Here is a 15,335-nt window from a genome sequence, read left to right on the forward strand (position 1 = left end):
TCCTGTTAAGAACACTATTTCTTTTATCAAATCTGGTTGACTCTGGGTTCAAACCTGTTAGGAGGTCAAGGTGAAGGTGGGACAACAGATAAAATGTATTTCTTTACAACTTCCCTTAGGAAGACATACTAAGTGTCTTTAAATGTTTTAGACTCATAGAATCATAGAATGGTTAAGAGTTGGAAGGGACCTTAAAGATCATCGAGTTCCAACCCCCCTGCCCTGGGCAGGGACACCTCCCACCAGACCAGGTTGCTCAAAGCCCCATCCAGCCTGGTCTTGAACACTTCCAGGGATGGGGCATCCACAGCTTCTCTGGGCAACCTGTTCCAGTGTCTCACCACCCTCACAGGAAAGAATTTCTTCCTGATATCTAGTCTAAATCTCCCATCTTTCAATTTAAAACCATTACCCCTCGTTCAGGGGCCTTAAAACCACCCAATATCAGACCACCCTAGGATGAAAAAATAGTGCGGGAACTCCACTTTACTGCTAAAAATGGAAAACACTTGTTTCCAAGCGCTAAATGTTGTCATAACAAAGCGCCCCCCAGTGAAGAGTTTACAGATTGCCATGACAGGACAGACGACCCTATGCGTTGCCTTGTCCGACGACAGGCCTACGCAGGCTTAATAAAAAAGCCCCAGGGGCCTAGGCTGAGAGTGGCGGGGCATTGCCGGAGCCCCCCCGTGAGGGACGTCCCTGTCCCTATCCCTGTCCCCGTCCCCGTCCCCGTCCCCTGGGTTCACCATGTTTGTCCCGCCGCGCCGCCTCAGCCGCCCCGACCGTTAGCCCGCCACTGGCGGTTGCCTGGCAACGGGGCGGCTGCGCCCCTGACGCCCCGCCCCATCCCCAGTGAGACACCGCCCCCTCGCGTTCGCGACATCCGGGAACTCCCCGCTAGCCCCGCGCCCAGTGGACCCGGCACAGACGTAGGCGCCTCCTGGCCCAATGGCGGCTCCGCTCTGCTTCCGGCGTCTGGTCCCGTCTCCTGGATACGGGCGCCGGGCGGCAACCATCCGGGCGGTGCGCGGGGGGCGACGAGAGGGAGGAGGCAGACTTGCCGCCGAGCTGGCGGTGTGTTTTTGCTCGAGCAGGGGAAACCAAACCCGTTCGCGGAGTGTGTCGTGCCGGTGCTCCTTCCCGCTGGCTGTATTTTGTGGCGTGCAGGGACGGGCTTCCCCCCGGGACGCGTCCAAACCCCTCCTCTGGGGCATGGGAGACTCCGCCGCGGGCGGGCGGGGCTGTGCCGATTTCGGTTGATGGCGGCGGCGCGGCGATAGTAACGCTGCCTCCTTGCCCATCCACTCCCCTCTTCCCCCCCCCCCGCCTCGCCTCGCCTCACAGGTAGGGCTGTCGCTTCCCGCGTGCGGCTAACGGCCGTTAACTGGCGGGGTGCCCGCGTGCCTAACGGCCCTCGGGCCGCGCGCGAGGCCGGGCCCACCGCTTCCGCCCCCCCCCCCCCCCTTTCTACCCCTCGCCCCCTCAGCGCCCTGGCCGCCACCCGCGGCCGTAGTGCCCAGGTCTGAGTGCGGGGTCTGACCTGGTACCCCCGGCCTAAAGCCTCCTGAGGGGCAGGAGACCCACCGGGGTATGGCCGGCCTTATGGCACCCTCACCTCTGCTGCAGGTGGGCTGCTGCGGCCCAGGGATTGTGGTGCCGTGCCTCAGGCCTGCCGAGCTGGTGGCTCTTGGCTGAGCTTTGTCTGTAGGAGATCTTCAGCCCAGCACCTGCTGCTCTGTTGAGAGTGTTCTGGCCATTTTCTCACCAAGAGAGGGAAGAAACATGGAACCATGTCTCTTTGGTGTTGTGGGCCTGCATCCTGCCCCGAGCAAATGGGGTTCCCTTGGCAGGTGGAATCTGCTGCTTGGGGTTTTCTGTGGAGGTTCAGACCTTTTTTGTTGCAGGTGATGGTGTGACAGGCTTCCATAGCAGCTGTCTCCCCTTGAGATGCCTATTTACGCTTTTTATGTTACTTTATTGCATCTCTATGCTTTGTCCAAAGTGGTGAATGTGCTGCAGCTGTTGAAACTGTGCCTCACGGGTCATGCTCTGCTGGTTTGTGTACTGAAGTGATGTATGTTGCAAATTCCTAATTGTGCTGTGGCACGTGGCTGATGTTCTGGGAAGAACCAGTATCGTAGTGACAGACTTTGTTGTCTGCTGCTACCAGATCCTTTGTTGTATTTTCACTTGAAGTCCTGTTTGAAAACATGGGAATTCCCTAGTTTTCATTTTGGTCTTTGCTTTGTCATTCTGGGAGCCTTGTGTCTTATGAAAGAGGTAAAGTGCAATTGAGTTTGTGGTTTGTGATTAGGCATTTGGCAACTGCACTGCTTAAGCAGCCCTTCCTCTCCATCCTTGCTGATCATTTCTGTTGCTGCCCTGCCTTCTACATTATGCTGTTTCTCTCTGGTTTTAGGATAACTACATTGAGAACTGGTCTTGTTGAAGAGAAAACAACAGTTTTATAAACGAAATGGAAGATGTCATGTAGAGATGACAGAGCAACTCCAAATGGCTTGGAACTAATTAAATTGGTAGTTGGAAGACCTGGGCATCAGGTGTGAAGTTGGCTTGGAGCTGAAAAAACTTACTACAAGGTAGTCACTGGGGACTAGGTAGCAATATATCCTATTTCTGGAGTATGCTGATATTGGGATTCTGTATGTCCACGCTCATGGAATAGCTGAGGAGCAGGATGAAAAGCTGTCACGGAACTCTTCTCGTGTATTACAGTTGTCTCAGTATTTTGCTTTCAGTTCTCCCATTGCTCCAGGTATTCTCTGAGAAAATAATTGTGGAAGAAAAGGACTAAACAGGCTTTTATGACAAGTGTCTAACTATTTAACTATGCAAATGTCACTTCCTGGGTTTGCAACAAATAGCAATTGTTTCATTTGTTTCAGTATGTAAATTAAAGCATATACAATTCTTGTCAAAAATTGTAGTTACAAATATCAATTAAATTTCTGTTGAGCTCCCTGATTTCCACAATATAGCATTGTCCAACAAATTTACACAGCTGGTACTTGCAAGGAATTGTATCTATCCATGAAAAATCCTTAATGCTGAGAGTCCTACAACTGGTAAAGCTACATTCAGCTTTGCATTGGTAGGAGCACTAACAGTCACAAAATCCTGTGTTTTTTTCAGTTATGCTGATGACATCAGTTATTTGGCAGGTTTAAATTACATTGTGGAAAGTTGCAGGGGCACGTTTGCCTGAAGTGCCCATGGGCAGAAATGTCAATATTACTTGGCAAGGCTTTCAGCATAGACTCTTTTTATTTGGATGGCAGTTTTATGTACAACATAAAAGTATGTATGATTTTTAGTAGTATGATTTTTATTTACAGATGAAATAATTATAATTTGTGGCTACTGGCCCTCTAACTCTTTGAATGTGTTAAGAGCTTTGGAAGTGGAAAATAGTATCCTCTGTTCAAAATTTTTATCACATTTTCTGAGAGGAGGCCTTCTGTAAAGTTTGATCTTGTTGGAAGTATATAATCTCTATTTTTAAGAATCGGGAGGGTAAATCCTATACATCAATGACTATTATATTTGAATGCTTTCCACCTCTTCCCCTTTCTTTAAAGGTTTATTTGTTTATGAGACTAATTCCATGTTTCAAATCCATTGCCTGTAAAGCATCCTTACGTATGGAGAACTTCATTCTGTATGAGGAGATTGGAAGAGGAAATAAGACAGTTGTTTATAAAGGAAGAAGAAAGGGGACAATTAATTTTGTTGCTGTTCTTTGCACTGATAAATGCAAAAGAGCTGAAATAACAAACTGGGTAAGTAATGTTTTTTTCCTGCTAAATCTGGGAAAAGATACAGCTTGCAAAATCCTTGTAGCACAGGTAACATAAAAGAAAAATACCACGTGCTTCTTTACATGGAGTTTGTCACCTTTTAGATCAGCTTCTTAAGATTTTAAACTCTTATACTGTAATCAGTGTCTTACTTTATTTATTTCTTCATCTAATGTTATTGTTGTTTAAGACACACGCATAAACCCATGCTTACAGGCTTACTATTTCTATGATATATCAGAGAACTTGTAAAAACGGTTCCTTGCATCTAGTGGTTTGCTTTATTTTGTTGCCAGTTGTGCAAATCCAGTGGTAGTAATACCTTCCAGTAAATAATAAATTTTTCATGAAGGAATAGTGTTTAAGGTAAATCAATTCTGGTTTGAAAAAGCTTGGCAAAATTTTCAATGTACAATACTTTCTGGAAAAGAAGCTGTAATTAATACAGTTAGACATTTCAAATATGTTATTTTTCCATTAGATAAATTTTGTTTCTATGGTGGGTTGACCATAGCTGGATGCCAGGTGCCCACCAAGCTGCTCTGTCACTCCTGCTCCTCAGCTGGACAGGGAAGAGAAAATACTTCGAAAGACTTGTGGGTCGAGAGAAGGACAGGGAGATCACTCAGCAACTACTGTCATGCTGTCAAATACTGTCAAAACAGACTCAACTTGGGGAAATTGGTTTAATTTATTGTCAATCTAATCAGACTAGGATAATGAGAAATAAAACCAAACAGTAAAACACCTTTCCCCTACCCTTCCCTTCTTCCTGGGTGTAACTTCACTCCTGAATTCTCTACCTCCTCCCACTGAGCAGCACAGGGGGACAGGGAATGGGCATTGTGGTCGGTTCATCACACATTGTCTCTGCCACCCCTTCCTTCCTCCTCAGGGGGAAGACTCCTCACACTCTTCCCCTGCTCCAGCATGGGGTCCCTCCCATGGTAGATAGTCCTCCACAAACTTTTCTAATGTGTGTCCTTTCTATGGGCTGCAGTTATTCATGAACCGCTCCAGTGCGGGTCCCCTCCATGGGGTGCAGTCCTTCAGGAACAGACTGCTCCAGCAGGTCACAAGTCCTGCCAGCAAACCTGCTCCAGCGTGGGTACCTCTCTCCATGGGGCCACAGGTCTTGTCCAGGTGTTTGCTCCAGCACAGACTCTAGGGGTCATAGCCTCCACTGCACCTGAGCTTCCACCTGCTTGGGCGTGAGGTCCTCCATGAGCTGCAGGTGGATCTCTGCTCCATTGTTACCCTCCATGGGCTGCAGGGGGACAGCCTGCCTCACCATGGTCTTCATCATGGGCTTCAGGGAAATCTCTGCTCCAGCACCTGGAGCACCTCCTCCTTCTTCTTCACTAACTTTGATGTCTGCAGGGCTGTTTTTCTCACATACTCTCACTTCTCTCTCTGGCTGCTGTTCCCCAGCAGTTTTTCCCCCCCTTGTTGAATACGTTGTCCCAGAGGCACTACCTCTGTCTCTGATGGGCTCAGCCTTGGCCAGCAGCAGGTCCATCTTGGAGCTGGGTGGCATTGGCTCTATTGGACATGGGGGAAGCTTTTGCAGCTTCTCACAGAAGCCACTTCTGTGGCCTCCCTGCAACCAAAACCTTGCCGTGCAAACCTGGTACGGTTTCATATTCTTCTCATAAATTTCTATTATAATTTGTTGGGTGATTAATGAATATGCATTTAGAGATTTTGTTCTTAGAAGTGTATTCATCTTAGCCCTTGGGAATACCTTACATATCACGCCGAGAAGATACAGAGGCTTCCCTAGAGATTAGGCCACGTAGGTTTGATAAAAATATAGGTTTCCAGGAACCCTTGAATGATTGCTCTTGCCTGATAAGATTAAGAAGGATGGAAAAATTTCTTTTTACTTCCTTTTACTGTGCTCACCATACTGTCTCACACTTGTGTTCTCATTGAAAGAGAAAGTAGGAATGTAAGTTTGACTCCAAATTCTGATTGCCAGTTTGTTCTTGTTTTAGTCGTGCAAGAAGGTTAAATAGTGCTTATAATTTTGGGTTGGGGAACTTCCTTTTTTTTTTTTTCCCTAAATTTTTAAAACAGGTGAGTTGGGCAGGGTCTTTGAGAAAAGTTCTTTCCTCAACATACATGTAAAACTGAAATGTTTGAATTGGAGAAAAATTTTAGTGCACTGGAAAAGGTAAGAGAACAAGTAGTTGATCTAGAGTAAATTTGTATTGTCTTTCCCTCCTCCTCCCTGTAAATTCAAATATATTGCTTTTTTTTTTTTTCAGTTAAGTATGTTAAAACCTTTGTTCTAGGTTCGTCTGACTCATGAAATCAGACACAAGAATATAGTGACGTTTCATGAATGGTATGAAACAAGCAACCATCTCTGGCTTGTAGTGGAATTATGCACAGGTAAGATAAGCTCAAAAGCTCTATAAAAAATTTTAGAGGGAGTATTTGTAAGAGATTTCTTAGAACAGTTACTCCAAAACAAATACTTACATCTTTGAAAAAGCTTAATAATTATCTGATTATTAACTTGAGAGTCCTATTTATATCTGAAAATGTTTTTGCTTCTGGAAACGCTTTCAGAAATTAGTTGAAGTCACATTTCTCATCTTCATTGTGTATGCATGTTAAATGTTAATTGATGTGACATAATGTTGCTTTTGAATAGCTGAAGAGATAGAGATAATCAAGGAAGCTTAAAAACGAATTGTTGGACGGTAGTTAAGTAAAAATTAATTGAAAAGTTTTTTAAGGACTGGCAGCTTTGGCATTCTTTTTTCAGTTTATAGCACACAATAATAAAGAGAGCAAGGAGCAAATAAATTTGTAATGTACAAATGACCTAATATTGTTCAACTTATGTTCAAATTAATTTTTTAGTCAACGGGCATTTCTGTAGCTAGTAGTAAATTATATAAGTTTTCTTCCTCCTCAGTAGAAGCGTTTTGACTTTTATGTTAAGATTTTCATTTGGGAGCTCTGAGGACTCAAAACTGCATAAAGTTTTTTTACTGAGTTTTGATAGGTTCTCATCATTCTTAATAAAAGAAATCTTTTAAAGCTTTCTCTAATTGTGATGACTGCATGTTTTAAACTCCAGATAGTGTGCTTTACTCCACGTGGAAGGAAAAGAAGGCCAATTGTGGAAGTGATGCATATTACAATACTGGTATCTGAAGTTTGTTTCATAGTAAAAGTTCATATTACACACAGCCTTTTTTTCTATGCAGAATTCTATTTCAAAAATTACTGAAAAAGAGAAGCTACAAGTTCTGGAAAAAATTGAGGTCATTCTTTCAATGATTAAAAGTGAAGTTAATGGCTCATATGGAGCCCTTGGTCTATTTGCTCAGTCTAACTTATGGGCACATATTTAAGTTATCAGACAGCCAGCCTTTTATTAAGTACAGTTTGAACAATTATAATGTATTTTTACCTCGCAGTATTGCAGTCTGCTGCAAGGAGAGTGTCTTGAAGCTAACTTATAAATAGAATAAGACATGGCTTTCTTATTAATTTTGTAGAGCCTTGAAAATGGCTTTTGAAATATGGAAGATCTCTCACTTGTGTCAAGGTGACAAAGTGAGTTTCTGTTATCACATGCAGCATACTTCTGTGTTGCTGGTTTCATGATTTTTCTTTTCTTTGTGTATTTGGTCATATTATGGAATTATTATATGTGTGGTCCTGTAAAATATATTAAAAATCCCAGTAATTAAACATGATGGAAAATTCTTTACTATAGCTATGTAATATGGGCTTGGTTTTAAAGGAATGACTTATTTACTAAACAGCACTGAAAAGGCTTAAATAACTTTAATATTCAGCAGTATTGAATAATTTGGAGAATACTGTGGTGACAGGCCTTTTAGTCTTGCTATTCTCTGAAAGAAATTACTGAGCAAAGGAATAAAATACCTAGTATCCTTTTCTATGAAAAACTCTGCTAATCCCTGTTTTCATTCAGGGACTTAAATGTGTCCTTCTCTTTTTTATGTGCATGATTTGGCTAAGATATAAATAATAGGAATATAAGTAACCCAGGAAACCCATAGATAATTCACAAAATGGAAACTGTAGTCTTAGGGGAACAAGTTTGGTGCAGGAGTCATAAAGGACCAAATGAGATTGAGGAAAGGGATTTGAGGGAGATGGGAATGTGGAGATTCGGATAGGAGACTGGGACAGGAAGGGGGAGAAAGACTGAGCAATGAGTTTGTGGGAAATGAGTCCAAGACTCAAATGGGATGAGTCTGACATACCTGAGAATCAGTGGGATCTGAGGAAGTAGGTGATGGGGGAAGAAGAGTGATACAAGGATAGAGAAACAGTAACAATCAGCAGGGAAAAGCGTAGAACATGAATGTGAACCCAGGGAAGGACATGGGTAATAGAGAGTATGCGAGAGGGTTATTAGGAAGCCTTTGTTAGGTGTAATCTGATCAAAAACAGGGGGAAGGTTGGTTGGAACTTAGTGGAGAAGGAGCATGGTGATTTTGGAAGGACAGAGAAGGGTCTTATGTTAGGATGAGAAGTCCAGAGAGATAGAAGTAGGACTTGCTGGGCCAGGAAGCTGGAATTTGTGTGAGAAACCTGCAAAGTAAAAGTTCAGTCCTGCATATTTTTGTTTTGTTTTTTAAAAGTCTTTTTTTCTTAAAAAAAGAAAAAAAAAAGAAAAAGGAGAGAGAGGAAAGGATGAAAGTGAAAGAACTGGGGCACATGAGTCAAAGTACTGTACTATGTGTGAAGAACAAACAAAAAAATGTGTTGGATAATGCTGACCTCAGGACCCCAGAACGTAACCCAGTTTTACTATTTTTGTTGTCTGTGAATTCAGTGGAAAATTGCATGTCATTAGCTTTAGCACTTGTTCACAGAAGTTGATAACCTGCTCTTGGTATTGTTTATTCTTTTAACTTATGCAGCAGGGATTTGGTTAAAGAATTTGAATAAACCCACTAAGGGCTATTACATTGTGACGTGACACAGTTTCTGGGTCTCTTTTTTCTCTTCTGTTTCCTTTGTAAAATAAATCAATATTAAAGTAATTCTGAAGTCATGCACTCAATTTAATTGTAGTAAAAATTAAGATTTTTGTCACAGTATTGGAAATAGATGTATTTTTTTCCTCTACATCTTGGATTTTGTAACTATTGGATAATCTCAATAAAATACTTTTTATATCTACTGGTAATGATTTTTTCTTGATAACTCTTGAAGAAGCTTGTATAATGTATTTGGGAATGATTTGTATGGCATCTTCTTTATATTCACTTGCTACATGTGTAAACATATTTCAGGTGGTTCTCTAGAATCTGTTATTGCTCAAGATGAACATCTACCTGAGGATGTAGTGAGAGAATTTGGTGTTGATTTGATTACTGGTTTATACCATATCCATAAGCTTGGAATTATCTTTTGTGAACTGACACCAGGAAAGGTAAGAAGGAGTATTATTTATTAGGGGACAACTGCATGTAACTTTGTATGCCATGTTTAATTCATTATTTCATTTTTCTCTTTGGAAGAGGCTTACCTCAGGCTGGAGGCCAGTTGAGCTTTATAATATATATGAAGGCAATTAGAGACCAGACTATAGCTTATTATTTTATGATCTAATTGATTTCTTTCCCTGTTGTATACTTGATACAATGTAATAGATTCGCTTTGATTTAGTGTACGGGTTTGATTTAATGAAGTATTTTAGTTCTCTGTCTTCAGACATATAACTTTGTTGTTACACCTATTCTGTCATGCTGCAGAATATTTTGAATTCATAGAAAATGCTAATGAGGAAGTGAAGTTAACTAAACTTTCTTTATTAATAACCACCTCTATTGTTTCCAAATGCCATTTAAGTTATAGTCTTACTCTGTCATAAAAATAAAAATCTTAATGTAGTTTCTGATTTTGTGTATGTGTAACATATATAGTTTTGCCAAAGTCTGTGTTTGGTTTTAATTTATGTAGTAACCAGAACATAACTATAACCAAAAATTCTTGCTTAACACTAATTGTTTTTGATCTTGATCTGTGATCGAGTTGCCCTTCTCTTAATGATCTGTAGTCCTGACCAATTATACTCCATTTCTGTCATTTATGAGTCCAAAGGCAGTAATAAAAAAAAAAAGAAAAAAAAAAAGAAAAAAAAAAAGAATAAAGCGTAATGGATAAATAAAGCCTCTGTATTCTTCCAAAAAAGAATGTTGATGTAAAGTACTCCTTTGATCATGAAGTACAGAATGCTAAAGTAAGACTGCTTCCCCTTGCCCCTCATCTGACTGAATAGGCTATATCTCTCAACAGCATTTTTGGGATTATGAAGCTTTTAATTGTGAGAATAAGCAGTGACCACATAGAGAAAAGTCTCATGATCATTGGACAAAATCCTTGGAATTTTCTGCTAAATAAAATTAGAAAGATTCAGTTTTTTCCTGTTTCTTTTTATTAAACTTTCATTTTCCTACACAGTTTTACTCCTACTTTCTTTTCTGCAGTAACATCATTGTTCATTTAGATTTAATAATGAGTTAACAAAAGTGCATGTTAAACTTCCTAAGGGTTCTATTGTGAGATTCTGTTATTTTTCTTGTTACAAGAAAAAAGGCTGTATTGACTTAAAGGAAAAAAATTTAAGTTTTGAGTTGGAATTTTCAGCAGTCATCTGTTTTAGTATATGATACTTATATGTTGGATTATGTTTATTCTTCTAGATTCTGCTGGAAGGGCCTGGCACTTTGAAATTCAGTAATTTTTGCTTGGCTAAAGTGGATGGTGAAAACTTGGAAGATTTTTTTGCTTTAGTTGGATCTGAAGAAGGTGAAGGAGATGTCAGTGAAAGCACTCCACAAAGATGTCCGAAAAACAGATTTCGAGGTATGATATTTTTACTAGCCAAAATTAACGTACACCAAAGGAACAGAATTCAAGTTGGAAAAAGCCTTTGTTTGCAGTAATTTGGAGAGAAGACCTTGAAATAAAATAGTTGTTCATTGTTCTCTTGGGGCTGACCAAATTTCTAGAGAAACGGAAGAATTGTTTCTGTTGTGTTATCATTTGTAAAGCTTAATGTGTTTGCCTGTGTCTTTGCAACAGAAAGCATGATCTGTACATTTTCTGTAAGGAGGCTTTACATATCCTGCATATGGGGAATTTTTAAGTAAGCTCAAAATTGAAAGTTTGCTTATAAGTAAGATTGTTCAAAGAGATCAAAACATACAGAGGGAACAGCACCTGGAAGTGAGTAGAAAGAAAAGAAACTATTTAAAAGTGCATGGTCATAATTCTAAGTTTCACAAAGCCAGTTTAACTAAGAGCTGGTAAAAATATACTTCTGTCTGCCATAAAGTGTATTCTTTTCCTGCTTTTTGTAAATAGTTTTCAGGTTATTTTTGGACTGAAGCTCATATGTAGATGATTGTTAAACAAGTAGACTACAGTCTGTAAACTTTCAACACAACATAACTGAAGGTAGCTTATTTTAAATTTCTTTTTGCAGCTTAACATCACATCCCAGCAGTACAATTCAATGTACAAACTGTCTTTTTCTCCTGAGCATGTTTTCATTATTTTATAAATGGCTTTTGATTTTTTTTTTCCTTTGTAGAAAAAAAAAAAAGTAAAATTTCAAGAATTAAAAAAAACCCACCCCAAAACAAACAACCTCCCCCCCAACCAATTGAGTATATGGATGAGACCTGAAGTTAATCAAAATATTAATTCCTGGTTTGGGTTTGCTGAGGAGACTTAATTATTAATTGCTGTTTGATAAATACTACGGTGGGAGGAAAAATCCTGTGAAATACCTTTGGTCCTTGATGCATTTTACATTTCATCAACTAAGTACAGGTAGTAAAATTAGAAGAATAAGAAGATCGCTAAACCTTTTATTCAGAGTTCAAACTGTCACTGGCTTCCCGAACTGGTGAAATTGTATTTCTGGCATTTAGTTGATATAGGGCAGTCTATTTAAAAAAAAAAATAAAAAAATAAAAAATTAAAAGGAAGTAGCTAAAGAATTGCATAATTGCAACCTTTTGTGCTCCAATTATAAAGTAATTGGAGAATGAAGAAGTAACTGATATTGGAAGTATGATAAAGAAAAGAAGTGATTTAAAATTAATCCTGTTTTGTTTCAGAAAAATTTGAGGTGTGGTATGGAATTATTTATACATTTTTAAAATGTCTGTGCTGCAGATGCTCTCTGTAAGGTCCAGGACTAAATTTGGTTAACTTCATGTTAAATGTATACACAAAATTCAGTAAGTATTACACAGAACTGCTGCTTCTTACGTTTGAGACCCGGCACTGCTGCTAGGTACCCATTTAACAATTGTTAAGATACTTGTTTTCATTGTTTTATTGACATAGTACTTTCATTGCCCTTTTTGCTGCAAATGGTCCAAGTAATTTCTAATTTGAGGCTCAGCTATTTCAGTACCTTTTACCTAAGAATGATGACTTCTTCTTGAAGTATGAGAAAGTTATTGGGCTTTAGATTCAACAGGCAGATCCATGAAAACGCTATGTTATTTTTTCATTGAATAAGAAAAATTCAGAAACTTGATTTTAATCTTCAGAATCTTTTACTAGTGAGCTTTGCAGACCATCTCGGAGACCTCTATTTCCAGCATACGGATGTGGTAATAGCAGTTACTGTTGTTGGGAACAATGGAATTCTTGGCAAAATTTTATGGGAACAGAGCTTTCTTAATACTTTGCTGTCTCCTGCAGAATGTCTGTACTGGAAATACTAAGACCAAGAACAGATCTTTATTCAGGAAGAAATACAAATCTAATCTTTTTCCTGTTGCCTTTCAGAACAGCTGTGTTGATGTGTATGGTTAATGACCTTTTGTCACTTAAAAAAATAAAACCCAAGAACAAAAGAATCCAAAATAAGCTTTTTAAAGGACTATGGAATTGACATTTTTGCTGAGGTTGTGTAATTTTTTTTTTTAGATATTTTTGAGAAATGAGTTAGATGGGAACTACTGTAGAAATAGGAATTTCGTGAAAAGGGTTTGTGAATAAGTTGCTATAATTTGATAAATTAGCTATAACTAATTTAGATCAATGATCCAGTTGGCTACCTTTAACAGAGTTTTCTAATTTCATGAAAGTTTATATCTTGGGACAGCTCTTCTTTAAAAAAAAAATAAATAATAAAACCTGATGTAACATAATTATTTCTGTTGTTCTCATGAGGATTATGTTGGTTTACGATTCTGCTCAATTTGTTTGGCTCTGGAAGCTGCCAAGATATATCAAAACATCCTTTGGATTAGTACTCTTAGAAAAGTATAGCCCAAGCCAGCTTGGTTAATCAAAGTGAAATAAACAAAAATAGCATGTAGAATCCTACATATTCCAGTAAAAGTATAGCGAGAAGTTCTTTGAGACTACTTATATTTGGCATCTCAGTTTTTCATATACTAAGTGAAGATAATCCATAACAGTGAAGCGTGGAGACAAAGTTTGAAGTGTTGAACAGGATGATTGCTGTTCAACAGTGCATGAATGGTGAATAATCAAAGTGCATTGTACATACTGTATTTTGTAGGCTCTCCATTATACACAGCTCCAGAAGCAATAAAGGGAGAAGACTTCTCCAAAGCCAGTGATCTGTGGTCCTTGGGATGTTTACTTTATGAAATGTTCACAGGTTGTAAGTTTGTGTATCTATTTAATATCCGTGATAATGGTAACATAGGTTGTGGTCCCAGAGTAAATTCTTGTTAGCTTTCTATGAAGTTAAGATATAGAAAAATGTAAGACGTGCTTTAAAGATTTCTTGAAGAATATACTAACTTTACTTAAAAAAGCTTCTGTGGGAAGCTGAAAAAAGTCCTTGACTTAATATAAGCAATACTTAGCAACAACTTAGATAACGTGTGTTATCAGCATTATTTTCATATTATATCCAAACCACAGCATCTACTAGGATGAAAGTTAACTCTATCCCAGCTGAAACCAGGACATGGATACTGAGATTTCTGCCTAGACCTTCTCCTGTTGTTATCTCGGTGCCAATTCATACAGGATTATCATGGTGACCTCCATCAAGCCGTCTTTAGTGCCTGTTCTTTCCCTGGTCTCTTTGGTCTCTTTTGCTGTTCATGCTAAAAGAATTTAATCTAACATTTTGTATTTAAATTGACAAGAGAACTTGATAAATAGAATTCAGGCTGAGGGTGTTTATTTCTTTGGATATTTCCTTAGGAAAATGAGCTCATAGTATATCATTGCATCTGACAGCAGTATTGAAGTTTGCCTGATCTGTGAAATACACTTCTGTTTGTTTGTAGGAAGACCACCATTCTTCTCAGACAGCCTTTCTGAATTAATTGAAAGGATTTTATATGAGGATCCCTTGCCACCTGTACCAGAGGGTAATGTTCTGTTACTGTTCAATGAATTGAATCAGAGTAACACTTACAAAATTAAAGTTTTGTTTTGCAGTATTTTTTCTGGGGCTGATTGCAGGAATCAGTTAGCTGTCCAATGTGAATGTCAGCATTGCCTTCCTTTGATAAAAAGGTTTTCCTCATTAGTGATGAATGCTTATTTACCTGTTGACAAACAGGCATATCATTTAATATTAAGAATTAAAAGTAAATCTACCTTCTGGGATGGAATTTTTGATCTCGGGCATTCTAGGCATCAGTGGTATTCATCAGCCAGTTATATTATTGGCTTTTTTCAGTTCATAGTACTGTAGGGAAAATGGTGACCCGTAGAATGAAAACTGTTGTTATTTGTTTCAGTTCTAAGAGAGATTTTTGTTTTCAAAGTGGATAAAGTGCATTTCATAGTTCTCAGCTCTCAGAAGTAGAGTCTTTCTCAGTTAAATAAGAATTTTGGAAACCTCTTTTGTATAATAAGGTTCAGCAATGGTCCTCTTTAAAATTATGGTTAGGGGAAATTTAATTTCAATTGAAGTGGATTTCAGTTCCACTTTATTTCTTGCTAATAGCTATATGATAACTGGAGGGTGCTTTTTTTAACATATAAGCAATTTTAATTAGTTTGAGCGTTGGTGGAGTTTTTTTGGGGGGTGGGTTTTTTGCGGGGTTGAGAATCATTGGAAATGCAAAGAGTGTATATTTAGGATTCTTCATACATTCAGATTTTTTTCAGATAAATTATTAAATAAAACTTTTTTTACATGATCTGTAGGTAATAATTTGATCTACATTGTGTGATGGTTTTTTTTGCTGCCCAGTACTTATGCTCTCAAGTGCTTCTATTTACAGGTTCTGCTTTTCACAAACCTTCTGCTGAGTTCATTAGTTTGCTTGATGGTTTGCTTCAAAAGGATCCTCAGAAAAGGTAAACTGTCTCATCCATGACAGTTGTTTACATTGTCTTTTTTCACTTCTGGAAAAAATAATTACTATGATGCTGTATGTCTAGTAATTTGTAGATCACAAAGAATGAAAAAAATCATTTAGTCCCTCATAAAATAACAAATTGTACATTTTCTTACATGAAGACACACAAAATTAATATTTTGATTGA

The 15,335-nt window shown here is 38.8% G+C and overlaps 1 protein-coding gene across 3 annotated transcripts in view; it reads left to right on the forward strand.

Annotated features, from left to right (window-relative positions):
* Nucleotides 1-3,629: 3,629 nt before the first annotated feature.
* ULK4 (unc-51 like kinase 4) overlaps nt 3,630-15,335 on the forward strand; it is a 226,361-nt gene continuing 214,655 nt past the window's right edge. For 2 of the 3 annotated variants that reach the window (XM_074150383.1, XM_074150382.1), the window contains exons 1-7: nt 3,666-3,803; nt 6,119-6,218; nt 9,116-9,255; nt 10,529-10,691; nt 13,378-13,479; nt 14,123-14,206; nt 15,071-15,146. In XM_074150383.1, coding sequence (XP_074006484.1) covers nt 3,666-3,803; nt 6,119-6,218; nt 9,116-9,255; nt 10,529-10,691; nt 13,378-13,479; nt 14,123-14,206; nt 15,071-15,146 — 803 coding nt within the window. Of the gene's footprint in view, nt 3,804-6,118; nt 6,219-9,115; nt 9,256-10,528; nt 10,692-13,377; nt 13,480-14,122; nt 14,207-15,070; nt 15,147-15,335 lie in introns of all 3 variants that reach the window. The other variant, XM_074150384.1, reaches the window with a different exon arrangement.

This window comes from Numenius arquata, chromosome 7 (assembly GCF_964106895.1).
Source record: "Numenius arquata chromosome 7, bNumArq3.hap1.1, whole genome shotgun sequence".
Taxonomy (NCBI): domain Eukaryota; kingdom Metazoa; phylum Chordata; class Aves; order Charadriiformes; family Scolopacidae; genus Numenius; species Numenius arquata.